Source organism: Grampus griseus (genome assembly GCF_964374135.1).
Source record: "Grampus griseus genome assembly, chromosome: 6".
Taxonomy (NCBI): domain Eukaryota; kingdom Metazoa; phylum Chordata; class Mammalia; order Artiodactyla; family Delphinidae; genus Grampus; species Grampus griseus.
In genome coordinates, this window is record NC_139000.1 from 85,440,072 (window position 1) to 85,467,804 (window position 27,733).

Genomic DNA, 27,733 nt, shown 5'->3' on the forward strand with positions numbered 1-27,733 from the left:
GACAATGTACTGCGAGTCCTCTAGGGCACTCGGTGCCATTTGAAGCTTTTTTTTTTTTTTTTTTTTAAATCACAGTGAAACAGTATTCAGAGGCTCTCCCTCTCACACTCCAGTAGAGTCCTGTGCTTCAGCGTCACACACCCTCTTGTTTCCTGTAGGGTTTTTTTTTTAAAAGTCTGCTATAATGTGGAATGTGATAGTCTCAGTTAAAATATCCTTTTTATCAAGATCAACAATAAAAATCAGGAAGATCCTCTCATTATATATTTCTTTCATACCTTTAAGAATTTCATTTTGTTCTGATTGGTCTTGCTGAACTAAGTGAGTTTTAAGGTCCTCTCTAGGAAGAAGAAATTTTATTTCTCAAGGTTCTTTTCTCATCTACCTGAAATCCGTATATTTGGGTTATACCATCACTATTAGAAATAGGTATCTTCATAGAATTTCTAGTAGTTTGGGAGAAGTTGAATGTTCCAGAATCATAGCATGTATTTCAGCTGCACTATTAGCATTCTAGCTAAGGGGAGTTTATTGTTCCAGTTTTCATTATAATACAGTCCTGTTTAATATTGCATGATCTGTGGGTTGCCATAAACTTGGTACAAATTGGAGTGCTGATATAACATGAAATGAAGCGCCTTGTCTGAATGTTGCTTTTGTTTTGTATTTAACAAATTAGTATGTTGACATTTGTCACTGATGGATTTCATTATTTGCTGAAAGGGTTTTAGGGGGTTTGACAGCATGAATGGTTTGTCCTACAGACTTTTGAGAATTGATAAAAGCATCTTTGTTCTTTGTACAAAAGCGCAACAGATATCTTATTGATGGACGCACAAAAAGGGATGGCTTGGCTTGTGTAGCTGCAACATAAAATAAACCAAGAAAATAATTTTTGAGCTGCTGCTTATGCTTTTATGTGATTTCTTCCTCTCTTTTTTCCTGATTAAAGAATATGTTTCACTCATCTCAATAACATACTCAAGAGCAATCAGTGGTCTTTTAGGAAACTTAAAATATTGGTTCCTTTATACTCCATTTACATATTGTTTAAGAAAGAAAGTTTAAAAACATTATAAAAGCAGTTATTGTGTAGGGCTTGCATTCAATAACTGTTCTGAATCCCCAGATAACAGAGGGGTAACACGGAGGAGTCAGCCTGTGGATCAAGAAATGAAGAGTTACATATAGTAAAGAAAAAAAAGATAAAACTTTGATTTAAAATTCTAGTTTAATCAAAATGGTAAACATGCACGTTCTTCTGTCATTTCTTTTCTGTAGTTATATTTAGGGGAACAGCCTTGCCATCCAAATATACCTTCCCTGTTCATATCATTGAGTTCTATTGGAAAGCTGCTCATCTCACACTTTTGCCCCAGTGCTGTTAAAACCTATCATAAAATATGCTCTGTGACACACACACACACGTGCGTGCACACGCGCACACACACACACACACACACACACACACACACACACACACACTCTTTCGGTAAAAGCCATGATAGAAAGGTACAGTGAATGAAATCTATCAGTGATCAGATAATAACACCCATCACTAACAACTGCCAACACTCAAGACTGAAGCAGTCAGACAGTGTGTGGAACCATCCGTCACCCCTGTCATTTCAGCGGGCAGTGGAGAGCAGGGCCTTGCGCAGGGAGGGGAAAGGGAGGGCTGCTGCAGAGGCCAGTAGTGAGCAGAACACAAACAAAGGTGGTGCTATCCAAACACGACCCAAAGTTTCTAGGTGAAAACACAGGAGCTAACAGAGGAAGAGAAGTGAATGGCTCAATAAAGAAATAATCTCATTTATTGAATTCCCCCCCGTCCCCACGGTTAGACTGTGATCTCCATGAGAGCCCATCCCTGTCCCTTTTGTTTGTTAGTGTATCCCAAGCACCGAGCACAGGGCCTGGCAGGCTGTAGGCTCTCAGTAAATATTTGCTGAATGAATGAATGGTTCAGCATCACTGTCTGCCTTCTGTGTCCTGTTTGTCCAACCTAGTCTTGGACCAAGAGTTTCTGTTCTTTGAATGAAATCACTTTGTGGTCCAGGAACCAAAGCTGGTCCCACTGAGCATGTGTTCAGAGTGGTGTTAGAAAGAAGCCCTGGGCTTGAGTTCCTGCTCTGCCATGCTCAAGCTTGGTGTTCCAGGGCAGTCTTTTCCACATTCTGAGCCTCCATTTCCTCACCTGAAGAGAAAAAAATCCACAACCATCACAAAGCTGTTGAGGTTCAATTAAAAAGAGAAGGAAAATATGGAAGTGAAGGGCTTTTAAAATGATAAGGGTATTACTGTTTACTTTATTAACTGAAGGATTTTTCTCCGGGAGGTCACCGACAGGAGAGTTAATTTATGAAGGAAAATAATAAATAATATAATAAATGATAAATATTATAATAAATAATAATAAATAAATGATAAGCGACTTAATGGTATTTTAGTATCAGGCTTTATTGTTCTCCCAAAGACACACGGAAGAGCTGAACCCACAGCTATGTGTGGGACAAGTGGACAACCCTGCTTTGTGACTTGTGCACACGGCTTCTCAGCTGTCCCTTAGCAGTCACGTCGGCGTCCATCCTATGAGGAGAAACCTGAAGAACTGAGAGATCCAGTGGTTGGCCCCAGTCCCCGAGCAGTGGGGCTCCCCAGGGTTCCAGGGTATGGGCTCCCCTGCAAAGTGTGCTTAACCCCACATATCAGGTTGTTTTCTGGGGGCAGAGGTATAAGAGGGAAGGGTCTGCTTGTATGTGTGCCCCTTATACATAGGCAGAGCCTCTCCAGAGCTTCTTCCCAAGCAAAAGCTCTGGCCTCAGGGGGTCGGTGGGACAGGATGATTCTCTCTTCAGCCACGCATGAACTTCCGCTGAAGCAGCCCCTTTGTAAACGAAGTGCAAGGTAATTTCTCCCCCGAGCGGCTGTAAAGGTGCAGACTGTTGGCTCTGTGACGACAGTGTGGTATAGAGAGTGGGTTGCCCTGGAGATCCAAGGGCCGAGGCTCAGTCTCCAACCTGCTCTGAGCCTCAGTTTCCTTGTTTGGACGTAGAGGTTACATCAAATGGCCATCAAGTGCCTGTCCAGCTCTAAGACTCTTTGAACTCCAGGTTTCTTCCTTTCCAACTTATGAAAATTATTTTCCCCACTTTTCCTAAGAGGGGAAGTATAGACCCCAGGCTGTCTGTGACAACTGCCAAAGTGGCTGTTTTTTTAATGGAAAGCCAGCTTCCTTCTGAGGTTGCTTAACACAGCAGAAGCTTCTTGAGAACAGAGAAGCCCAATGTTTCCCTTTAGCTTTTTGACGTCATTTGCCTGTGGGTGGGTTCCCTTCCGCCGCCTCTCCAACCACACGAAATTTTATTGCACAGATTTAAAAAACACACCTCAGTGTGGCAGGCCACCTAAAGAAGCAATTTAGCCCAGGAGCCCCACCGCTAAGCTGCGGCCGTCCAGCCTCGGACTATGTCAGGATCCCATCTCAAGGAGTAAATTAGCCATCCTCCCCTTCCCGGCCTCCCGCCAATAAAAGCGGAACGTTCACTTTACACTATCGCATGGGGGATTTGAAGAATCATTTATAAACACAGACTTGAAAGCACTTAGCAATCTACGAGAGCGTGTAAGGGGGAGGCACTACCATTTGCGGCATGTTTACTGTGTGCCGGGTACTAGGGTGGGCACTTGACTTTCATTCTTTGTTTAACTCAGCTGTATAATCATCAGACACAAAACTGTCAAACAGTTGGTTTTTAGGCCACTAAGAACCCAAAGCTTATCAAGAAGACAATGGACAAGCAGAGGGAGAGAAGGGGAAACCAGACCTACCATAACATAAGCCCCTGGGGAGCTGAATGTCTTTAGCATTCTTAACAGCATCCACACAGAGTTTAAAAATCTAATTATGCCCATTTGCAACGCACAAATACGAGGCGTTGGAAAGACATCCATTCACACAAATATTTTGCCCTCTTGATGCTTGCAAATGTCAGAGAGTTCAGCTGAGTGATTGCTAATTTAGCTGCTGATGAATAATAGAGATGTTAATCTTATTCCAATATTTTCCTTTCTGAGTGAAACATAATTTTGCCAACCCTCCTAGTACACGTTTAGGTGATTCGTCTTATAATGTGTAATAGATGGGAAATTCAGGAGAATTGAACTTGGTCACCAAAATAAGCAACATTGCCCATGACATTATGGAATAAAAACACACGCTCCTCTTGGTCTCGCCCACTTTGAGGCTTCCCTCGCCTGGTAACGTGAGCAGTGTTCACGGCGAGGTGCATGTGTGGAAATCATGCCACGTGAAAACTGTGACTCAGGTCTGTTCTCAGAAGAACTGAGGTAATGGCTATTAATATTTTATTTCATACATTATAGTCTTTGCAGGAGCGAACACTGTAGTTAAGGTTACGTGCATTGATGCCCCAGCATGGTCTGGTTTTTCTTTAGGCCAGGCTTTCTTTCCACAAATGTGTTCAACCCAAAGGTGAATATTCAGAGCCTTAAAAAAAATGAAAGAACAAGAAAGAAAATTTGAAAACAATTAGGTAAACCATTATAATAACACAACTGTGAAAAATATGACACTTGTTATACTTAGAAGATAGTGTGAAATGTTTTTTTTCTCTTGTCTGTTGTCATTCTCCTCCCAAGTGAAACTGGTGAACAACAAACCAACGTGGTATCTGAGGTTGTTGAAACTTTCCTTAAAGGTAGCTCTTTGTCAGCAGAGGAAAAGGCCAAGTCTTGCCTGAGTAAACATCTTAGTGCGCAGCTGCTGGTACTCGGTGTCATACCCATCTCAGAAGCCTTTTGTGAAGGTGGCTACAGAGGGCGGCAAGCACAGGTTTCTGCCTTCAGTCGCCGTGAGCTTCTAGCCTTGAGTGAGTCACCAGTTTCAGGCAAGGGGGCTCCTTTGGTTCTGCTATGACTAAGATTTTTTTTTTTTTTTTTTTTGCGGTACGCGGGCCTCTCACCATTGTGGCCTCTCCCGTTGCGGAGCACGGGCTCCGGACGCGCAGGCTCAGCGGCCATGGCTCACGGGCCCAGCCGCTCCGCGGCATGTGGGATCTTCCCGGACCGGGGCACGAACCCGTGTCCCCTGCATCGGCAGGCGGACTCTCAACCACTGCGCCACCAGGGAAGCCCATGACCAAGATTTTGTAAAACAGTTTTGAATAAACCATCGGGCGGATTTAGGTCTGATATGGCTTAACTGTGGCACGTGGGCAGCTCCAACCATGTGGCGTGAACAAGCTGGCTCTCTGGATCTCTGTTCTCTCCTATGTAGGATGGGGAGGGGTAGGTCTCTAAGATGCCTTTTGGATTGAGTGTCCAGGCATTCCTGAGCCAGTCTCACACCTTCCCCGACTTCACTGTTAGCTTGTCTCTCCGCTGCAGACCCTATCCCACCTATGAGCCGGATTCTGCACCGGCCTTTGAATCCATGTGTCCCTGCCCCAGATGTGCTCTTCTTCCCACTCCCCTCCCCAGCCCCAGCCCCCTATGGACTAATTCCTTCCCTTTGATAGTTCTCCCTATACTCTCACCTTTCCGCCTCACCTCCAGTCCTCCATCAAAATGAACTTGTTCTCTTTCCCGGAGCCCTTCCTGGCAGCTGGAACCGAACATGGTACATGTGTTCGCCTTGGGGGAAGTGTTTCTGAAGCAGCGTGCTTTCTCCACTGGGCCCTGGGACCGTGTGATACCTAATCCACTGGGGTTGGCTCAGGCATCTGTGGCAGGCTGGTCGACTGAAATCACATTCTCCAGTTGGGATTCCAGCTTCGCTGCAGTAATGGCCCAACCTGTTCGCCCCAGTGTGCAGGTGCAGACGTGGGTCTTGGGTGGCCTTGTAGCGTGCGGCACATCAGCTGCACATCCACTCAGCCTCCCCCAAGCCTTGGGGGCCACTGCTGTTCCAGTCTCCCTGCTTTGACCACTCCCGTTTCCGCTGTTGACTTGAAGATCTACTTCTACCCTAAGGCACCTGGCTTCACACTGAGCAGGCAAAGGACTGAGGTGGCACTGATCTGGGGCAGTGACTAGGGTCCGGCTCTTTCTAAGGACAGCACAGTGTCATTTGCCAGGGACCTCTGTACTTTTCCACAGTGGGATGCAGTGGTGTTTCTAATTCTGTTGCTTGAAAAGTATGGGAATTTCCTTAGATCTTGCCGTTTCTGCAGTGAAGTGTCCTGGATGAGGGAGGGACAGTCTATAGGATGAGCCCCGTGAAGCTGCTCATTTTGGGAGGTTGAAATGGTCAAATGTCAGCAGTTTCATAGGGTTCATCCTAAAAGTTGAAAAGATGAAGGAGGGTCAAGGCTTTGTCCTGACGTTATATTTGCCTAGAATATTATATTACAGAAGAATGTTAATATTCTATATCAAAGAGTATTATTGTATAGATATAGTTATTACCACTACTACTTGAGGTCACTTTAGCAACAATTGATAGAGATAGAGGGAACACTAAATCACCCCCTGGGAGCTAAGAGCCTTGACCTTGGCCCCTGGTCTCCCGCCTTTGGAACTAGTTATTTAAAATTGCTCTCTTTCTACTCCCATGGTTGTTTTGTCTTGGCCAATGTGGTTAGTTTCAGAGATAAGGAATGTTGGGTGATCAATGGCCTCAGAGGACGTAGCTGCTGCAGTTTCATTTTCAAAATGCCATGGCAATAAAAAAGCCATTTGCTAGTAGAAAGGGTGGGATTCATTGTTGAGTGGCGTTCACATCCATGCTGTCACTGCCTCACCCTGATTTCTCAGAGCAGCCGCTGGCTCAGTGTCGTAGCTGAATGATGTCATTTCAGTCATAACGTAATTTTCCAGCTGGTGAGGATAGAAAAGGGGTTTATTATTGTGTCATGTTTTCCACTGTGTCTGGAAGAAAATGAAGCAGGCATGGATACATGACAGTATCAGTTCTGTTTTTACAGGTGTGTCTGAAGGATACAAGATACCTTTCACTTGCAATAGAAATGTGACTCTATGGCAAAAGCAAATTTAAAGAAAAGAAAAAAACCTTTTCCTCAAGAGACTTAAAATATATGTACAATTAGTGTTGGGAACTGGCCTGGAGTACGTTCATCTGGACGGACTAGGGGCAGGCAGCCCAGTCTCTGGTCTCGTTTCTGCCCCTACTGACAAGACTCTGGCTTAATCTTTGCCTTGATTCTCCAAAGGGAGACCTCCCAAGATACTTTTTTCTATGTTTGTGTGTTTCTTTGTTTTTAAATTTTCATTGAATTACAATACATGCAGAAAAGTGTACATCTTAAGTGTACAGCTCATCGAAAGTTCACAAACTGAACACACCTCTATAACTAGCACCTTGATCAAGAAACGGAATGTGGGACTTCTCTGGTGGACGAGTAGTAAAGAACCCACCTTCCAATGCAGGGGATGCGGGTTTGATCCCTGGTCAGAAGCTAAGATCCCACGTGCCGCGGGGCAACTAAGCCTGCGTGCCACAACTACTGAGCCCGTGCACCTCAACTAGAGAGCCCGCGTGCTGCAAATACAGAGCCCACGCACCCTGGAGCGCACGCGCCACAACTAGGGAGAGAAAACCCACACTCCACAGCTAGAGAGAAGCCCGCGTGCCGCAATTAGAGAGAAACCTGAGCAGACTGCACACCATAATGCAGAGATCCCGCATGCCTCAACAAAGATCCCGTGTGCCGCAACTAAGACCCGATGCAGCCAAAAAAAAAGGAAAATAAATAAATCAATATTTTTAAAAAAACAGCAGAATGTGACCAACACCACAGAAGACCCCTGTGCCCCCTTCCAGTCACCTCCCACCTGATACACACAGGGACCAGTGTCCTGACTTCTAATAGCATAGATTTTTGCCCAGTGAGACCCATGTCAGACTTCTGACCTACAGAACTGTAAAATGATGAATCTGTGTTGTTTTAAGCCCCTACGTTTGTGCTTATTTGTCACAGCAGCCATAGAAAACTGATACAGTGATGCAGCTGGTAGATGGGAGAGCCACAAGTCAAAGTCAGGGCTCTGTCTCCAAAGCCTGAGTTCTTAAAAACCACCATAATATAAAATACTGCCTTCAGCTTTAGTAGGTTTTTGGCCTTTTGTGGAGGATCAGAAGGTAAAATAAAAGTCCAAACGTCATCCAGCATCAGGTTAAGTTGGGAAGTAGGTAGAATGTGTCTTCGAAGTATGCTGACTTGCCCATCCCACAGTCCCCATGTTCAGAATGCCTCCTGTCTAGAAAAATGTCATATGAGGGTATGTTACTAACACTTCAGTGTGGATTATTTTAGTATATTATCCCTTCCTAAAGTATTTGCATTCTAAAAGACCCAAGGAATGACTCTCTCATATTTATGAGAAAGACGGTTACACTAGGGTACTGCAGCTGACCCTGTGCGTTGATGAACCCAGCACCCCATAAGCAATTCCCTTCTTCCTGTCTACCTCTACCACAGAATCAGAAAAAGCCAAAGATCCCCTTTCCCACGCTGCCTTGTAGCTTGGGTTACCAATGAGTGGAAATATAATATGGGCTTTCTAGGAAAAGTTTTGCTTTCCTGATGAAAGGGATAGATGTTGCTGGCACGGCTCCCCTCATCTGCAGCCCCGCCCCCCCCCCCTTTTCCCTCTGTTGAACATGAAAGTGATGCCTGCAGCTGTGGTGGCCAACTTGTGACCATGAGATGGCAAGCATGAGGATGAAAGTGAACATGGTAAGGATGGCAGAGTGGGAAGCTAGAAAGACCTAGAGCTCTGACCACATCACTGAGTCACTGAACCAACCCCAGCAGCTACCCTCCTCCAGGGGTCTTGTTACAGGAAAGGAAAAAACCTTGCCGTGTGCGTGCCAACGCTAGTTGTCTTTTCTGTTACTCGAAGCCGAATACATTCCGAATGGAATGAGGTGCCTTTCAGCTCACTATAAATAAGGCAACTACCCAGAAATAGGGACATGGGCACCAAGAATTATTTAGAAGGAGAGAAATTCCTCTGATCCCCCCACCAGACACACACACACACACACACACACACACACACACACACACACACACACACACACACACACACACACACACACACACTATCACCATGGTGAGCACCTCCAGGGGAGCCATCCCAGGAGAATGGCATTTAACTATAGATATCCAGTAAACCTGATGCATTGCATTTGGAGAGAAGAAGTGCAGTGCTCGTAGTTTTAAATGAAAAGGTTAGTTAGAGCTAGGAGACTTTGGAGAGCAAAACCTTTTATTTGTTTATTTTTGTTTCTGGTGAGGTTTATTGCCTTTTAAAGAGAAATGCTGTTAAGTTCAGGACCTCTGAGAATGACCATCTGTCCCATACTTTCTAGGACCACCCTGGAAAATATGAGGCGTATTGTCCCTTTATCTCCACAAGTGTGCTGCTTTGGTCTATTTGTGGAGTCACAGACTGAGATTCGGAAATCTGGCTATTGTTCTTAAAAGCTCAGTTATTTATGAACCCCCAGGAGCCAGGTGATCCCTTATCCTTAATAGCACTTACTGGTGTGACGAGTACTTTCAAAAACTCAGAGACATTGACTTTGTAAGCAACCTCTAAGAAAGATCTCTGGCCAGCTAAAGACAACTCGAGCAAAAAGGTGGTGATATATATTATGGCAGCTGAATACTCCTTTACAGCCCAGGGAGAACAATCGATGAATTCATTCATTTAACTCATGAATTTCCCTTTATTTACACTTTAAACAAACATACCAGTTGTCTGCTTAGCTAACAAGCTCTGCCTTCATTATAAGCCATTAGTGGCTAGTAATAATTGAAACTGTGTTTGGATTTTAAAAATACAAAAAATCCAATAAATTCCACCCTTAGTGATATGGAATTGGTAGTGACTGACTTGAACTAGGCTAAAGTTTGTATCTTTGCTCTCTCCATGAAGCAAGAGTTGCTAAACTATTTTATAGCCATGAACAAGTTTTTTTGCCTTTTTTTTTTTTTTTTTTTTTTTTTTGCGGTACGCGGGCCTCTCACTGTTGTGGCCTCTCCTGTTGCGGAGCACAGGCTCTGGATGCGCAGGCTCAGCGGCCATGGCTCACGGGCCCAGCCGCTCCGCGGCACGTGGGATCTTCCCAGACCGGGGCACGAAGCCGTGTCCCCTGCATCGGCAGGCGGACTCTCAACCACTGCGCCACCAGGGAAGCCCCATGAACAAGTTTTATAGTAGAATTTTTCGAAAGAAAAACTAAACAAGAGGTTAAATCCACATGCCTGTAAGGAGTCAGGCAGCAAATATAAATGAGTGCATGGGCAGAGCATCCTTTAAGAAATACTTGGTCTTCTCTGCCTACTTTTGATGGAGATGTAGATAGAAGAAATATTTCACTTTTCTCTTGATCCTGCTATAGGAAAGGGGTGGAGGGAAGCACATATAATCACATGATTAAAAATGACAAATGGAGTTAGCCAGTGGTGGGGAGATAGGGGGGAGTGAGGGGGAGCTGGGGAGCCCAAGCCCCCTCTGAAAGGGTCAGCTGCTGTTCAGCTGCAGTTACTACATAGGAATGTGAACCTAGTGTAGTCGTATCTTTCAAATTTTAAATAAAATTAGAAAATCTGGATTTCTAGGTGAAATCTTCCTATTTATAAATTTTGGCAATGGATTTCTTTTTCTTTAAGTTAAAAATGCGTCTGTCAAAGTGTAGATCAGCGGCTCTCAGGGTGAGGTCCCTGGATCAGTAACACCAGCATCACCTGGAAACTTAGAAAATGCAGATCTCAGGCTCCACCCAGACCTATGAATCAGACTCTTGGGAGGTGTGGGCCCCATGATTTATTTTAACAAGCCCTCCAGGTGGGTTGCCAGGTTTAGCGATATTGCATGGGACACACACTAAAAACTTTTAGTTATTTCTATGAAATTCAGATTTAACTGAGTGTCTAGTATTTGTCTAACAACCTACCTTTAGGTGATTCTGAAACACGCTGATGTGGATCAAGCGAAACATGTATGCGAGCCAGGCTGCCTGTATGTGAATCAGCTTTGGCACATACCAACTGCGGGATCTTGGACAAGCAGTATAACTTCTCTGCGGCTTAGTTTACTTGTGTGTAAAACGGGGATAATAATATCTCCCTCACAGCGTTATTGTTAGAACTGAATGAGTTAGTGAACGTAAAGTCCTTAGAACTGTGCCTGAGAGAGGGTAAGCGACGTCTAAGAGTTTACTGTCATCAGTGCTTTATTTTTCCTTTTCTTTTTCTCCACCACCATCATTGCAACTGTCAGGGAATACTTGAACTCAGCTTCCTTCAATTCTCTTATCCTAGATCCAACTTTGATTTCGTGATAGAGCTGATTCTGACACCCTAAGCCCTAAGGTAGCTCTGGTGCTCGTTCCTACCCAAAGTAACCTCCTGCTTTGAAAGCTAGTTGACAGTGTGGCTGTCTGGCAGAGGAAACTCGTGTGTCCTTCCACACCAGCATCTGCTTTCAGGGCTCGTCCTCTCAGCCTGCAGTGCCCTGCGGTATCCAGGCCTGTGGCTGTAACGACCAGCCTTTGTGCTTCATGTGTGCCTCCACCAGCCCCCAGCACAACACTTAAACACATTTCTGACTACATCTCGAGTTTTCAGACGCCCAGATTGCCTGACTGGGCCACGGGTGCTTGCTCTCGGTTGTGGAAGCAACGGATGGCCCCCTCACCAATTAAAGTTCTGAGTACTCTTTGGGAATTCCCCACCATTTCTTTCTTTAGACTTGATTTGTGGACCCAGAGAGTGCTTGCACTGTATTTCAAAGGAAACCCATAACCGCACTGCTCTTACCGCGGGTGGTGCCAGCTGCCCAAACGTCTCCCTTCATGAAGCAGCTTTCCAAGCTTCCACATGGCCACAAATGACAGACTTATACACACAGCGAAAACCAACTGGATGAGCTATTATGGTTCTCAGTTGCGCCATATTATTGCTGTTCTGGGAATGAAGCAAAATGCATTATTTTATTAAATAAAGATTTTCCCTGTATCATGGTAGAGGCTAATTTTATTAGCTCTCTTTATGGGAACAAACATCATCACCCTGGTTGGGGAGGCCAGGAGGGGGGGCGGGGGTGAGGGAGCAGAGAGAATCACATTTTGTCATCCATGTGCTCCAGTGGAGGCTGCCAACACGTTTTAACTGGTAATTACTTACCAGAAGAGTTCTCCAGATCCTGCAGAAAATGCACAGCTCTCAGTGCATAACTCGTTTAGAGATGATTCAGAAGACCTCTTCAGCTCCAATAAATATTGTTTATATAGTTGGGTATGGGTGTGCCCCTGGTATCCCAAACACCAGAGTGTTCAGTAACTTAAAAAAAAAAAGTTAATTCTTTCTTCTCCCCGGGAGCATCCAGAGACTCCTTAGGTTGAACATGTACCTTAAGATTCCGAAAAAAAGGAGTCCGAATCTAGAGTTGGAAAATTCAGTCAAATACTGGTTTTTGTCTCTGAACCTTTAGCTTTAAAACCTGAGACATCCACTTGAAACTTCCTTTAGCTTTTTAGGTGAGCATAACCGTGAGATGCCAACCCTGCCACCTTCCTCAGGCAGGGTAGCCTGAGTTAGGTGTAGCCAACTACTAATCATCGACTGCCGGGGCTGCCTTCACTTAGCACGCAGGACTGAGATCTAGAAATCCAGCTCTAGGGACGATGCCTGCACACAGAAGTGAAGTGTCCGCTCTGCTTATGGCTCTGCTGATCGCTAGCTGAGCAGTCCACCAAAGGCGGTCTCTGTTGTCTGGAGTCAGAGGTGGTCTCCATGTTTTGTCATGGCCATGCTATTAATTTTTACTCTTAGCAGTAGGCCAAGGCCGGCACTAAACAAAATTATGAAGCTGGCAAAAATATTTCGGTGTCCCCAGCGGCACCACTTTCCCCCTCCTTGTACCTCAGGAGGAGCCCCCTCTCTCCTCCCAGCTGTCATCCGTGCTCAGCTTTGGGGCCTTTCCCTCTTTTCTGTGAGCAGCCATGCGGAACCTGGTGGGATCCAGATGTTACACCACAACGTGCCATGAGGCCGTGCGCTTCTCCTCCTAAGATAACTGCTTCAAACCTGAGATGATAAACTTGTAGCTCCTGTCCATAGGTTGGTTTGCTTTGGCAAAACGTTTTTCAAATGTGTTATCTACTTCCCCCTATTGTTTCCTGCTTTCCTCCCGTAGTTACCTATTTCCTTATATTGTTATCACTCCCCTGATCTCGTTATCTACTTCCCTCATCTTGTTCTCTACTTCCATCTTGTCATCTACTTCCTACCTTTTGTTACGTGCTTTCCTCATTTTATCTGTTTCCCCACCTCTCATTACCTATTTCCCCATCTCCTTACCCACTTCCCTCTATTGTTATCTACTTCCCAACTTTTGTTACCAGCTTCCCCCATCTTATCTACTTCCTTCATCTCATCATCTACTTTCCCATCTCCTGTCTACTCCCCCCACCTCTTTGTCTACTTTCTCATCTTTTTTCTACTCTCTCCACTGAGTTATCCACCTCCCTCATTTTGTTATCTTCTTGGCTCCTGTAGTCCTTTGAGTTTGTGATCGCTTTGAACCATCTCTTCTTAAAAAAAAAAAAAAAAATCAGAGGATTTTTAGGGCAGTGAAACTACTCTGTATGATACTCTACTGGTGGATACATGTCATTATACGTTTGTCCAAATCCACAGACTGTACCACACCAAGAGTGAGCCCTAATGTAAGCTACGGACCCTGGGTAATGATACATCAGTGCAGATTTGTCATCTGCAATAACAAATGCACCACTCTGACGGGGGAGGTTGATAGAGGAGGAGGCTGTGTGTGTGGCGGCAGGGCATATGGCAAGTCTCTGTACTTTCTGCTCAGTTTTGCTGTGAACCCAAAACTGCTATAAAAAATAATGTCTCTTCAGGAAAAAGAAAAGTCAGGCTTTAACAAAAGGGGGTGGGAGGTAGAGGCTGGGGAGAGGCAGTAGGCAGTCTGGCATGTTGTCCTTCCTGGGCTCCTGAAATCGTACCCTAGGGACTGACCCTTGCACCCTTGCACCTGCTTGTCTAAGCATCCCCGTGCAGTGGCCCACAAGGGACCTGGCATAGGACAGGGTTAGGAAGAATGGTATTGCATTCAGGAATTTAGGCTCTTGGGGGGGCTTCACCAGAGGAGTAGTGATGCTCCCTCTCTTTTCCCCTCTCCCTTCCTTCCCTACCTTCCATCTCACCAGAAAGAGGCCAAAGCTTTGCTGATCACAAGGTCTGATAACCTCCGGTCAGTTCTAGCTGGGTCCTGGGGTGTGGCTGGTCGCTCCCCTTGGGTGGACTCTGAAGATGGAACACCAGGGAGAACAGTGAACATTGTACCACCGGCTTGAGCTGGCACGGAGGAATGGGAGCCCTGAAGCCACAGGTCTAAACCCAGCGACCCTGGGCAGAGTGGGTCAGAGTAGGACTTCAGGGTCAAGATTGCGTGAATGGAAATACCAGCTCCATTACTTACCAGCTGTGTGACCTTGAGCTAGGCCTTTTACCTCTCTGTGCTTCACTTTCATCATCTGTAAAATGGGGCTGATAATGAAATCTATCTCCTGAGATGATGTATGTAACATATAGTGCCTAGCACACAGCAGATACTCAAGCATTTGAGTCTTTCAAAGGCGTATATGTTTCTGGTAGAAGTCTCTGGCCCTGGGGCTTCCCCTCAGTCACTCTCTGCTATAGTCATGTTGGCAGTTTTAGCCAAAATTCATTCAGATAAGTGAGTAGATGTTTTACTGCCTCTTTGCTATTTAGAATTTTTATTTTTTAATTTTTTATTTTTTGGCCGCGCTGCATGGTCTGCAGGATCTTAGTTCCCTGACCAGGGATCCGACCTGGGCCCCCTGCAGTTGGAAGCGCGGAGTCCTAACCACTGGATCGCCAGGGAAGTCCCGCTATTTAGAATTTTTAAAGGAAAACATACACTAACTAACATTAGCTTTTTCTCTCAAACCTAGATCCTTGTGTTGATCCGCTGTAGTAAGTTTTCTTCCAGTTTTTAGATCTGGTTTCCCCCTCAGGCTACCGAAAGGCCCATATCCCCATATCTCCTAAGGCACCAGTTTAAGACTACAACATGTGGCCACAGCGCGGGATGCCTGATGGAGCAAAGGGAAGGTTACTAGTCTCCGCTGAGCAGTCTCAGAGCCAGAGGGGAGCAGAGGCCCTCCAGGTCATCTGGGCCATCCCTTTGCCTTTGGGACAACAGACACGTCCCCTACCTTAGACTGCATCGGGGAGCGGGGCTAAGGGATTTCATTGCACGGGTGAAGGGGCCGGAGCCGAGCGTTTGGTTTGTAAAGGCACCGAGTGAGGCACTGGCACAAATCACATCACACCTTACTGAGGAAGGGAAAGCACGTCCTGAGTCTAAGGGACGGCTAACTACGATTCGTCCTCCCTTTCAGATTGCCCCAGAGTACTATGAGTCTGCCTTTCAGTCATCCAAATTAAATTGGCAAGTAATTAAGTCATGCAAGTAAAAGTTGCTTTCACATGATTATGAGGCCCTTAGAACTCTCCAGTTTAAGTCTGAAAGTACAGGAGCCTGAGTTCCCCTCTTTCTTTGTTCTTCTTTCCTCTCTCTAATGGGCTATTGGGCTCCACATGTTGAGACTGTGAAAAACTTTGAACCCATAAGAAGTTCAAACTTGAAGAATATGTGTCTGTTTCCTGGACAAACCTCCAAGAATCTGTACAAAAAGTGAATCTGCTCCCCCTGAGGGGAGTTGGGATCTACTCCAGTGTAATGGAGGGGTGGCCTGGAGCTCTTCTTGTCCTTAACCAAAAGCAATTTCCTGTCCTCCTGGTCCCCCTGCAGCCTGCAGGGCTGGAGCCCCCAGTGCTGTACCTCTCCCTGAGCAGCAAGGTGGGCCACGCTGGTCACGTCTCCCTGGACAAAGGAGAAATAAATCACACTCCAGCCCCTGCTTAAGATCTGATGAAATTCCCCATTTCCGCTCCAAATTGAATTCCTCCCGAAGGATTGGAGCAGCTCCCGTGTAATGAAGGCACTCCTTCCTCCTCTGCTAGAAGCATGTTTTAAATGAACTGACACAGCCTTCTAATCTGGTTGGGGAGGTAGCTTTTAGGAACAATCTTGAGAAACTGTTTTCAGACCAGAAATGATATTTTTAATCTTGAGGGGCAAGGCGGCAGACAGACAGTACCACGTGGCCTTTGTCGGGAGGCAGCCCCGCTGCTGGTGGTCTCCTGGGAAAGAAGGAGAACACGTGTCCTGCTGTCGCTCTGCCCACCCCCCTGCTCTGCCCTGCTGGCCTCCTAGATCACTGGCAGTGAAAGAGAATTTATGATGGAGAATACAAAACAAGAGGACTTGTACTTTTTGAGAGTTGAAAATATTACTTTCCCACCCATCTCTTATTTGGGAAAAATGATCAACTCTGTGATTTAAAAAAAAAAAAAATCAAAACCCAAAACAAAAACCTTCTTTAGGATGAAGATGTCATTGAAGTGATTATCTTCCGTCCTCTGTAACGATGATGAATCAACAATTTGGCATTTGTAGAGGCAGTTGACACAGGCCCTTTCAGGGGAAAAAGGGAAAAGAAAAAAGAAAACCTGTTTTCAAATAGGGCCTGTCAGAATGAAGGCTGGTGTCCCGCTGCCTGATTAGGACCATGAATAAGATTCTGAGAACTCAGAAAGTGTGAGGAACCCAGGGGTAAAACTTATAAATCAAGTGTAAGGTAGGAGTAGAAAATTCTAAACATTCATTTTGTTTTGAAGGTGGGCATGAAGGAGATTATCTGCTGGTAGAGAAATATTTAATATTATTCCTTGAAGTGAGTTTAAGAGCATTATACCTTTCTTCATTCATTGTTGGAAAAAGCAGTTTAAAAATTCTACTTAACATGAAAAATCCTGACACTTAGGTTCAAAAGGAGAGGAAGAAATTCTCCTAGAAAAAAAAAATTCTATGGGTCCTTTTATGCCAGAATTTTGTTAACAACCCTTGAGAGAGGTTCTCAAAACCTTACTCTGTGTTTTTAATTCAGTTTAAGAAAGAACCTATTTCGCTCATAGAAGCTATGACCCACAGGTAAAACCCAACCTTAGACGACAAACTCCGCTGCAGGAGGATTTGGGGTCTGGTTCTCAACTGGAAAATTGCTTTTCAGGGAGAAGGTCATGTTTTCCACTGATAACAGGGTCATTTATATCAAGTGAAACGCACATCCTCCGACCTAGGAGGAAGTTTAAGCTTTGGTCTTTCTCAGAAGACAGGAGGAAATACATTTCTCCCTGGCTAGGAAGAAAGTATTGAGGATGGGAAGTGGGAATTCAGGCACCATTCCAGCAATGCCAGGGTCTGTCCTGAGCCCAGCCAAGGCCAGAGTGGTATCTCCAGAGTACTGACAGGTGGGGAAGGAGGTCTGGTGGAGACAACAAAGACTGTTGAAGGGGAAAAACTACAGGACAGGAAAATGAAATGCCATCCCCCCCACACACAGCTGGTTTTGTGCCTTCCTTCAGGCCCTTGCGGACTTTGATATTTGCATAAAAGAGCCTGGCTCGGCTTCCACGCTGGGACAAAGCAGCGAGCAGGTCGCCGTGGACAGGGCAGTCTTTTTCTTCGTGAACAGTCTCGCTGCCATGTCACGGTCATCAGCGTGTGTACACTTCCTGGGCTGCGGGGTCTGCTCAGCTGTACCATCTCTGTAACTGCGTGTGCACCGTCTGGGTCTCTGGCCAGAAGACCTTTCCAGCGCAGGCTGTCTGTGAGCCTGTTTACAAAGCCCGGAGTTGCTTCTGTTTTGCTTTAGCCAAAAGGGTGAAGTGCTGCCAGCAGTATGTCTGGAATGTTATTTACTTGGTACATTTCTGTGGCTTTTCTTTGCAGTGCTGCACATGCCAGAGCAAAGGGTTATTTACTTGAAAATGCCAGGTTTTGCAGTTTGTCTTCTCCGTGGGGCCACTTTCTCAAGAAGAGGAAGTTTAGCTCCTGGGCCTCTGTTTCCTCCCTCCCTCCTTCCCTCCCTCTCACCCTTTTCCCTTTCCTTCCTGTCTGCCTTCCTTCCTTCCTTTTTTTTTTTTTTCCTGAGTTAGTGCTCTGAACTTCTGTTGTTTGCATCCTGCATCGCACCTTTGTATCCTAAATGCCCCAACTACACTTTTAATTCCTGGCGTTTCTGGTGGACTCTGCCGGGATCCTGGCTGACACCTTCTCATTTGCGCGCCTGCCTTGTTATTATTTCACATGAAAGCTGTCTATTTTGGCACACATGACTCCCGCGCTTTCAGTTGAGCTCTCTGAGCTGAACGGGCGATGCTGTGCAAGGCAAGTACAGGTGGAGTTTTCTCTACTGGCCGCCGTGGGGGCAGAGGACAAAACCGCAAGCCGTCCTGGCTTGCGCAGAGCCCACACGATGGCAAATGCATGGCTTTTAAAGGAACGAACCAGTGTGTACAGCTTCTTAATTTGGAAGGTTTCACGACTGCTTTTGTTCAATCGATGGAGGAGAGTGCTTTTTTTTTTTTTTTTTTCCCCCGGTACGCGGGCCTCTCACTGTTGTGGCCTCTCCCGTTGCGGAGCACAGGCTCCGGACGCACAGCCCCAGCGGCCATGGCTCACGGGCCCAGCCGCTCCGCGGCATGTGGGATCTTCCCAGACCGGGGCACGAACCCGGGTCCCCCGCATCGGCAGGCGGACTCTCAACCACTGCGCCACCAGGGAAGCCCGAGAGTGCTTTTTTTTAAAGAGCAAATTCTTCATTCATAAGACGGTAAACGAGTCCTGTATAAATGAGAAATACCGAAGGTGGAAGCACAGGAGGTATTTCCTTTGCCTCTTCTCTCTTCAGCCTCCCTTCTTCCCATTCCATCAATGCAATTCTAATCATGGTATTTGGGGTTTTAAAAGAAGGTGTGGGAAATGAGATTAGATAAATCTCCCAGGCTGGTGCCAGCCCTGGAACCATTTGCGCACCTGAGTGAGTTAATTCCCTTCTTTCTCTCTCTGCTTAGTTTTATGTCATGGGAACGTATAAACATCTATAGATAGAAGATACCTTTGAAAACCTCGGCCTCACAGAGACTCAGCCTTTATCAGAGTCTCTTGAAACCTCACCCACCCATGGCACCTAGGAGTTTGCTGCCTCTGTAACCACCCTCAGTCTGAACTAGGAAATGTTTGGTTCCATTCTTCTCGGCTTTCCCCATCCTTCTGCATGACTTCTCACTTTGTTTGTAAGCTGCTCGGATTGTTTGGCTGAAGGCTCTTCTTTGATCACTGTCTCGAAGGCATGGGCTTCACATTCTCACACCTGCTCTTCTTTTACAGTCCAGATTTCAGGGTAAGTGCTTCCATCGCCTTGTAATTTCTTCAGTGTGAAACCTCGGTGCAGGTTGCTTATTACAGGTAATAGCTGCTTGATGACGGAGACGACTGCTTGGCAGAAAAGGCAACCTGAACCTCTGCCAGGAACTTAAACTGACACTTTATTTATTTCTAAAAGCACCTAAGCTGCGAGCCCATTGGTCGTGATCTAGCATGCACACGATAATAACAGGCTGGCAGGGCTGAGAAAGCCAGCCCTGGGGGCGGCTGTGAGGACAGGCCCTGATAAGACTGTGTGTGTTTTCTCCCCCATGATCCACAGCCCACACCTCGTCTTCCTCTCTCAGAGCACCTTGACTGGAATGAGCCAGTTCTGTGGGACCCGTCTCTGCCATGAAATTGCTCACGCCTGGTTTGGCCTGGCTATCGGGGCCCGTGACTGGACGGAAGAGTGGCTCAGTGAAGGGTTCGCCACTCACTTGGAAGATGTATTCTGGGCCAAGGCGCAGCAGGTAGGTTTCAAGTGCACTAAGCATTTCACTACCCAGAGTCAAGTTCAACTCAGAGTCTTCCTATTCAACAGATAGGTATTGAGTGCTCATTATGCACTTAGGCACTTGTTCTATTTGCTTTGTAAATGGGAGGAGAGTCCTTGCTCCTCACGGCGTTCATGGTCTAGCGATGAGAGAGAGAACAGATACACGACTACATCTTTAACATGTAGTGATGAGTACTGTCAAGAAAATGAAGCCGGATAGAGAGAGGTGGGTTTAGTGCTGTTTTAGAAGGTGCTTGTCAGAGAAGCTCTCTGATGAGGGGACATCTGAGCAAAGACTTGAAGAAAAGGTGGTACTGTGCATACTCAAGCACTCCTTTGTGGGATGGTTGTGGTGTGTTTTGTTTTATTAAATAATGAGATGAAATTTTAAATCAAGAGTCATGATCTCAGATGTCTGCTGGCAAGTAATGAAGAATGAAGCAGTTGGTGTTATAGATTCGGGAATAGTAAGGACTGTGGCAAACCGGAAGCTTCTCCTCAGCTCTAACCGATTGCTGTCATGCTGAAAGGAGGGCTCAATACAACCTGGACTTCTAGTTTTTTAAAGGAAATTATGACTCTGGATTTTTATGTGAAATTTACTCATTTAAAAACTATGCAAACCAAACATACACTGAGGCCAAACCTAGTCAACACACTCCCAGTTTGCAACCTCAACTTTTTTTTTTTAACTTTATTTTTATTTAAAAAAATTTTTAAATTTAGGTAAAATTGACCTATAACCTTACACTAGTTTTGGGTGCACAACATAATAATTCTATGTTTGTATACATTGTGAAATTATAACAAGTCTAGTTAACATTAGTCACCTTACATAGTTACAATTTTTTTTCTTGTGATGAAAACTTTAAGATCTACTCTCAACACTTCCAAAAATGCAATACTGTGTTATTAACTATAGTCACCTTTCTGTATATTACATCCCCAAGACTTGTTTATTTATATCTGGAAGATTGTACGTTTTGACCCCTTCACCCACTTCTCCCACTTTCTGACCCCTGTCTCTGGCAACCACCAGTCTGTTCTATGGATCTGTGGGCTTTTGTTTTTTACAACCTCAACTTTAAAGAATTAGCCACCGGCAATAAGGAAGATATGGCAGCTAACCGGCTTCCTGCTTATTTTCTAACTTCTAATATTTGGCTACTTCTGTTCCCTACCGTCTCTACACACTGGACTACTTGACTTTTTCTGAAATTCCCAAGTTTGTGCATATCTGCATGATTTTGTCCAAGTTCCTGCTGCCTGTTGAAATCCTATTTATCTTTCACTAGCAGCTCAAGGTCACCTTCCCTTGATAGCCCAGACTGTTCATCTCACTCACAGTTCAATAATACTCTTGTAGAAACTGGATTTCCACCTGTTTTTTCTCACTTTTTTCTTCTTCTTTCTATCGTCACGACTAGACTGTGACCCCTTTCAAAGTGGCACTGTGTCTTACTCAGCCTCCCCCTTTCACACCTTGGCTGTAGAGCTAGCAGTGTGCATAGTTGTGTCCCCCTCCACACAGAATCCTGTGGAGAGAGGCCACCTGGAAGGTTCTCGAGCAAAGGGGCTGGGTTTGGAGTCGGACCGGACTTGGAATTCCAGCTTTGCTGTTTACAGTAGGTTATGTAGCCTCCCTGAGCCTCAGTTTCCTCATTTATAAAATGGGTATAGGAATGCTTAACCTTGCAGAGTGAAAGGGATAGTGTGTGAATGAGCTTAACACAGTGCCTGACACGTGGAGGGTGTCCAAGAAATACCAGTTCTCCTTTCTTGTTCTCTTCCTCTTTGATTTTGCCACCACGTTGCACACAGTAGGCATTCAGCCAGGATTAAATAGGTTTAGTGTAAATGTGCCTCTTTCACCATCACTTCCCTGAGGTACTTCCATCCTGAGACAATCAGATTTATGCTATTCTTCATAATCCTGAGTGTATGTCAGGCATCTGATGATCATCTCTCTGTCCTTTATCTCCTGAATCCCCAAAGAACACTCCCCCTTTATCCTTCCCCTTGCCTGTACCTCCTGGAATCTCTTTGCTTGTGTCCTCCCTCCAGCTGCCCTACCTTACATCTGTCTCTACCAAAAAAGGCACGATGCTGGCCTGGCTGCATCTCACAACTGCACAACTTCCATGTGTCCATTCTGTGCTAGATCTGTAGGGATAAAAGGATAAGACTACAACGCTGCTCTGAAAGAGGTCAGAGTCTAATTTTGAAGATAAGGAAAGCACACAGTAGAAGGAAGAAGAAAATAAGTTACAAAAGAGAGGTAAACACCAAATATTGTGGGAGTTCACAGGTGGAAGAGGCTGGGTATGAGAAAATCCAAAAAGTCTTCTTGGAGGAGGTGACTTCTTGTGGGTCTCAAAGGGAAAGTAGGAGTTGAAGTTTCTCTACCCCTCCTTTTCCCTTAACCTGGAGTAGGGGGCAATCCACCTCATCATCCTTTAAGGTACACGCAGTAAGTCTTCAATATGTGAAAACATGGACACCCCTGAAGTGAAGTGGCCATTCTAGAACCAGCACAAAGTTTGGAAACATTTCCAGAGTACATCCATTGCTCTGGCCCCTTCCTTGAAGGTTGAGTTAGACTGAGCTGCTGATGGTCCCTGACAAGTGTTCACAGCAAGCCTCCCAAGCAGGAGAGGAGTGCTCCTTGGGGCAGGAAAGGGTGGGCCACCTCACGGGACTCCCAGTCAGCAGGTCATTTCATCACTGAACAGGGCGTGAGGGTGCCGTGTTGCTTTGCTGCCCAGGAGACTGCATTGTGCAGCACCGAGCATTAGCAAGTACAGCAAAGGGGAGTGAGAAATCTTTGAACTAGGAGATAGAAACCCACATTCCTCTCAGAGTGGCTTTCTGTAGGGAGAGGTGAATTGAGTTAGTGGCAAGTTGAATCGTATAACTTGTCATCAACTTGGAGAAAGTCTAAACTCCTTCACAGCTGTCATAGTCAGCTTGGTCTGCCATAACAAAGTACCACAGACCAGGAGACTTAAACAACAGACACTTGTTTTTCTCGCAGTTTGGGAGGTTGGAAATCCAAGACCAAGGTGCTGACAGGCTTGGTTTCTGGTGAGGCCTCTCTTCCCTGGCTTGGGAAGGGCCATCTTCTCACTGTGTCCTCACATGGCCTTTCCTCAGTGCACACATGGAGAGAGAGTTTTAGTGTCTCTTCCTCTTACTGTAAAGACACCAACCCTATTAGATTAGGGCCCCATCCTTTTGAACTCATTTAACCTTAATTACCTCCTTAAAGGCCCTATCTCCAAATACAGTCACAGCTGTGATTAGGGCTTCAGCACATGATTTTTGTTGGGGAAGGGGACAACACAACTCAGTCCACGACAACAGGACACACACAGTGTCTTGATCACCTGGCCTCTGCCAGCTACTTGGCACCTCTGTCCCTCCCTGGCTGGCATCCTGCTCCCTGCCTGACCCTAACCCTCACCATTTTTAAAACATTTCACACTCCTGCCAGGCCCCACGAGCTTTGTACATGCTTTCCATCTTCCTGAAATTCCTCCTTCCCTGGCTGGCTCCTGCTTTCCCTGGGGAACACCTCTTCAGGAAAGCCTTCTGACCACCCTGGTTGGCCAGGTGGCATCTGGGTTCTTCCTTAACCCCTGCCATCACTGAATTCTGATGGTTACTGTGCTTATCTGTCTCCCTGGACTCCTCACACTCAGAGCTGTGTCCATTATGTCCTCAGGGCCTAGCAGAGAATCAGTAAATATCTGTTGAGGGAACTATTAGGGACCTTTAATTCCCAGAAATTCCTGTAGACACTGACAGTTCCCTCCACAGTGGATGCTCTGCTGCCCTCCCTTGTGGGGTTACAGCCATGGGGCCTTGTGAGCACATCGAGTGACAGGAGCCAATTCTGACCAGTAGGGCAGGGTGTGATGGCCTTCCCCTCCCCAAGAGTGAGTCCAGGCAGTGCACTCTTTCTGGTTATATGCAAACAGAATCATCTGGGTTGCATTAGCTGGCTGCACTGTAAACAGCCCTTAACAAAACTGAGGGCTGGAAAAAGTAGGAGGTAAATGGAGGGGACCTTTCCCACCCTGTGCAAGAAGACAAAGCAGGAAAAGGCTGGATGGGATCAGAGTGGAAATGGCTCCCTAGGGAGGTCTGCTCTTTCCAGGCCAGGGGTGGAGGTGAGGGGGCAGGGGGAGGTTCCGGGGCCAGGAAGCACCTCCCAAACAGGCAGTGCAGGAGTGAGGGCTGGTTCTTTGTTTGAGGACCTAAGAGGCCCTTTCTGATGGAGCGCAAGGTGCGGCGGGGACTGTCTGTGCCATCCCCCCTGAAACAAAGCCAGCTGCTCCAGTGGTGGCTCCGACTCCGCGGGAAGACGACAGTGACTGTGTCCTGAGCATTTGTGTTTGTGTGTCTGTGCTCCAAGCAGCTGGCCCCCCACGAGGCCCAGGAGCAGCGGGAGCTGAGGGCTTGCCTGCGCTGGCGTCGCCTCCAGGACGAGGTGCGGAACTCCCCGGAGGATATGCAGGTGTTGAGGTAAAGCACTACGTGATCCCGTTACCTTCCGGTCCTCCCCATCACGCTCCTCCTTTCCTGCAAGGCACGTCCAGGCCATCTCTTAAATCTGCTGTGTTTCCTTTTTAAATTAAATTGGGCTAGATTACTCATCTTCCCAGGGATGTGATTGTTATGTTTTAAGTCTTTCAGGGTGTGGGTTTGGATTTGCCTTCTGACATTTTCCTGGTGTCTCTGTTCAGGAAAAAACTAGCACAAGGCCATTTCCGGGACCAAATTCTTCATTTGAAGTTCTAATAGTTACTTTATGTGGTGGCTGTGGACTTGGAGAAGGTTAGGGTCTGGTAGCCTGGCAGACAGTAACTCTTTAAAGCCAAAAGGAAAAAAAAAACCTTTAAGAAAATATTGATTCCTAAGTGTTTAGTAGTAACAGATGTTTGTGTCAATGGGGCCTTTTGTTCCGGATGTGTCCCGGCAGGAGGCCACTCCTGTGCTGGTGGGAGGATTCTACTCTCAGCTCCTGTGTTGTATTTTCAGAGCGTTTCTTGCAGCACCTGTAGGATTACTTCTTGCCATTTTCCCATTTTTTTTGTCCCTCGCTGTTTGCTTGTTTTTTCTCCACTTCTGTAAATAGTTGTTGATCTGAAAGCTTGAGCCGCGGCCCCAGGAGCACTGTGATTGCTATGGCAACAGATGCTTTCATCCTGTCCCCTCTTGACTGGAGCCAAGCCTTTGGAATCTGCCATCAGACAGGTGGGAAGGCAGCCATCCGGGAATCACCCTTCATTTTAGATGGCAGCTCTGAAGGCCAGTCTACCGCCTGGGTAGAAGCCTGCCTGGACCCGTCCTGTTGTTGTTTGTTTTTAAATAAACACCCCTCTCTGCAGGACTGCCCACTGAGGCCAAAGTCTGAGGGGAATGCCGAGCCCAGCCTGACCCCAGCAAGGCTCGCCAGTCCTTTGTGCGGCACGGCAGCACAGGGTGTGGCCGCTCTTCCCACGGAGAAGTCCTCTCTCGCACGCTAACCGCTGGCGTCTGCTGACTCATCCATTGTTTAGGAAAGCCGGAGCCGGGAGTCCTGTCTTCCCCACCCAGCGCCACTGTGCAAGCATCCGTTCACTCAGCCAGTGGGATGGCTACACCCACCGCCAACGTGGACAGGGTCCCTGCTCTCATGGAACTTTCACGTAGCAGGGACTCTCTTGTAGGCACAGCTAGTTACAGGTGGTGAGAAGTTCTGTGAAGGGAACGCCGAGATTTACAGTAAAGAGGCTGGGGAATGCCTCTCTGAAGAGCATCAAGGCCTGAGGCGGGAAAGGGCTTGCCATGCTGGTGCTCGAGGGGCAGAAAGGAAGGCAGTGTGGTTAGAAGGGCGGGGAGTGGCGGGCAGGAGCTCGGATCATCCAGCCTTACCCTGAGCACAATGGAAGCTGCCCCAGGGCCTTCAGCACGGAAGGATCCTTATCTGTCTTGTGCTTGCAGGCAGCAGACAGAAAGCCAGGAGAAGGGTTAGAAGGTTGTAGTAGTCCACGTTAGAGGTCCTGGTTGTGGCAGGGCGGACACAAGAAGCAGACCTATTTAAGACATGTGTTGGCAGATCTTTGGTCTGTTGAATGTGGAGAAAAGGAAATTGCAAGTGTCCAGAATGACTTCGAGGCTTTTGACCAGAGCAGCTGAGTAGACAGGTGGTGATGCCATTTGGGGAGACGGTAAAGACTTTGGGAGGGGCAGGCTTTGGAGGGAAGAATAAAGATTTCAGTTTTGCATGTGTCAAGTTTGACATGCCAAATAGATATTCAATATTGAAAACTCAGTGAGGTTTACAAGTTAGGAGCTCATTGGAGAGACTGGAACGTTCAGCCTATGGAGACTTAAAATTCTGAGCACGTTGAAATGACCAGCTAGAGAGGAAAGTGAGAGAAGAGGTTGAGAGGAAGATGAGGGGCCCGTGGAGGAGCTGGGGAAATCAGTGCGGAGAAAACCCCGATGCCGGGAGTCATGGGAGTCAGGAAAGGAAATGCCGGCTGCTGCTGAGGGGTGTGTAAAAGGGGGGGAGAGAAGTGACCTTCGGGTGGACTGCATGAAAGGTGTTGGTGACCTTGACATGCAGGCATTAATTCATGAGCTGTGGAGAAGGGAGCCCGACTGAAGTGGGTAGAGGGGTGAATGGGAGGTCTGGAAGCAGAGACATTGAGTGTGGACCTTGTGAGAGATGTTGTGCCGGGAGGGGAGGGAAATGAGGATCAGGGAGGTTTGTTTTAAGGTGGCTGATGCAGGAACAAGCTTATGTGTGAGCTGTATAACTGGGCCAATCCTGCCAGCTCTCAAGACTCAGTTTCCCCACTCTCCAAGTCTCTAAGTCCCTTTGATGCCCCCAGTTCTGTATGATCATAGACCGTCGGTTCGGGTAAGGACACTATAATTAACAGCAGTTGGTGAAACGTGTTCCCAACTTATAAGCAGTCAGATGGACCCTGGGAAGTCAGTACACATGAGTGGAGAGCCTTGTCTCTGGGGTTCATGGAGCTTCTGATGTCCAAGAGCTTGTCCTTTGTGTGTGGAGCCGGGAGAAGGAATACGCTATTTTTAGAACCTTGTGCTAAAAGGCTTATTATGGCATTTGTTTTTCTTTTTCTTAGTATTCAGAAATTGTGTTTGCCTAAATTTAGGCTAACCATGAAATGAGTGCATCTGAAAGATTTGTTGCCCATCAGTATGGAAAATATTGTTATCAGATGCACTTACAATGAAGAGGAAATGTTTCTGAACCTGCCCCAAATTATATAGTCTAGGTTTAGTTTATTCCCATCCCTTAGAATTCTCCCTTAAATGGGCTCAGAGAACCTAGAAATGGCTGACAGTGAAAGGAAGAACCAGAGTTGTAAAAATTTGTTCTCGGATTTTTGTTTTAGTACACAAATAAGACCTTGGGAAAGAAGTCTCTTAAAACAATACAGTAGTCAAAGATGCTATCTTTTTCCTTTCTTGCTTTTAAGATACCCCATGGTCTTCAAATGATGGACCAAGAACAATTTAGAAGTCTTGGTTTCACGTTGCCAGAGGCAATGGAAACTTCTCCTACCCACCTTTGCAGCAACTTGCAACATGGTTGACCACTCCCTCTTTCTAAACACACTTTCTTCCCTTGGCTTCTGTGTCACACTCTCCTTGATTTCCTTCTACCTCACTGCTGGTCCTTCCCCACCTCTCCTGCTGGCTGTTTAACATCTTCACTTAGGTGACTCATGGCTTCGAAAGACCAGTTAAGGTGTCCAACATGATACAGCCAATAAAGAGCAGAGTGGGGATGGAAACAATCCTCTTTTCCTTACACCACCTCCCTGCCTCCAA

At 46.4% G+C, this 27,733-nt stretch overlaps 1 protein-coding gene across 1 annotated transcript in view; it reads left to right on the forward strand.

Moving 5' to 3' along the window:
- AOPEP (aminopeptidase O (putative)) overlaps positions 1 to 27,733 on the forward strand; it is a 358,819-nt gene that overhangs the window by 186,902 nt on the left and 144,184 nt on the right. Inside the window, 2 exon segments of the mRNA XM_082656731.1 lie at positions 19,661 to 19,850; positions 24,297 to 24,403. Coding sequence (XP_082512857.1) covers positions 19,661 to 19,850; positions 24,297 to 24,403 — 297 coding nt within the window.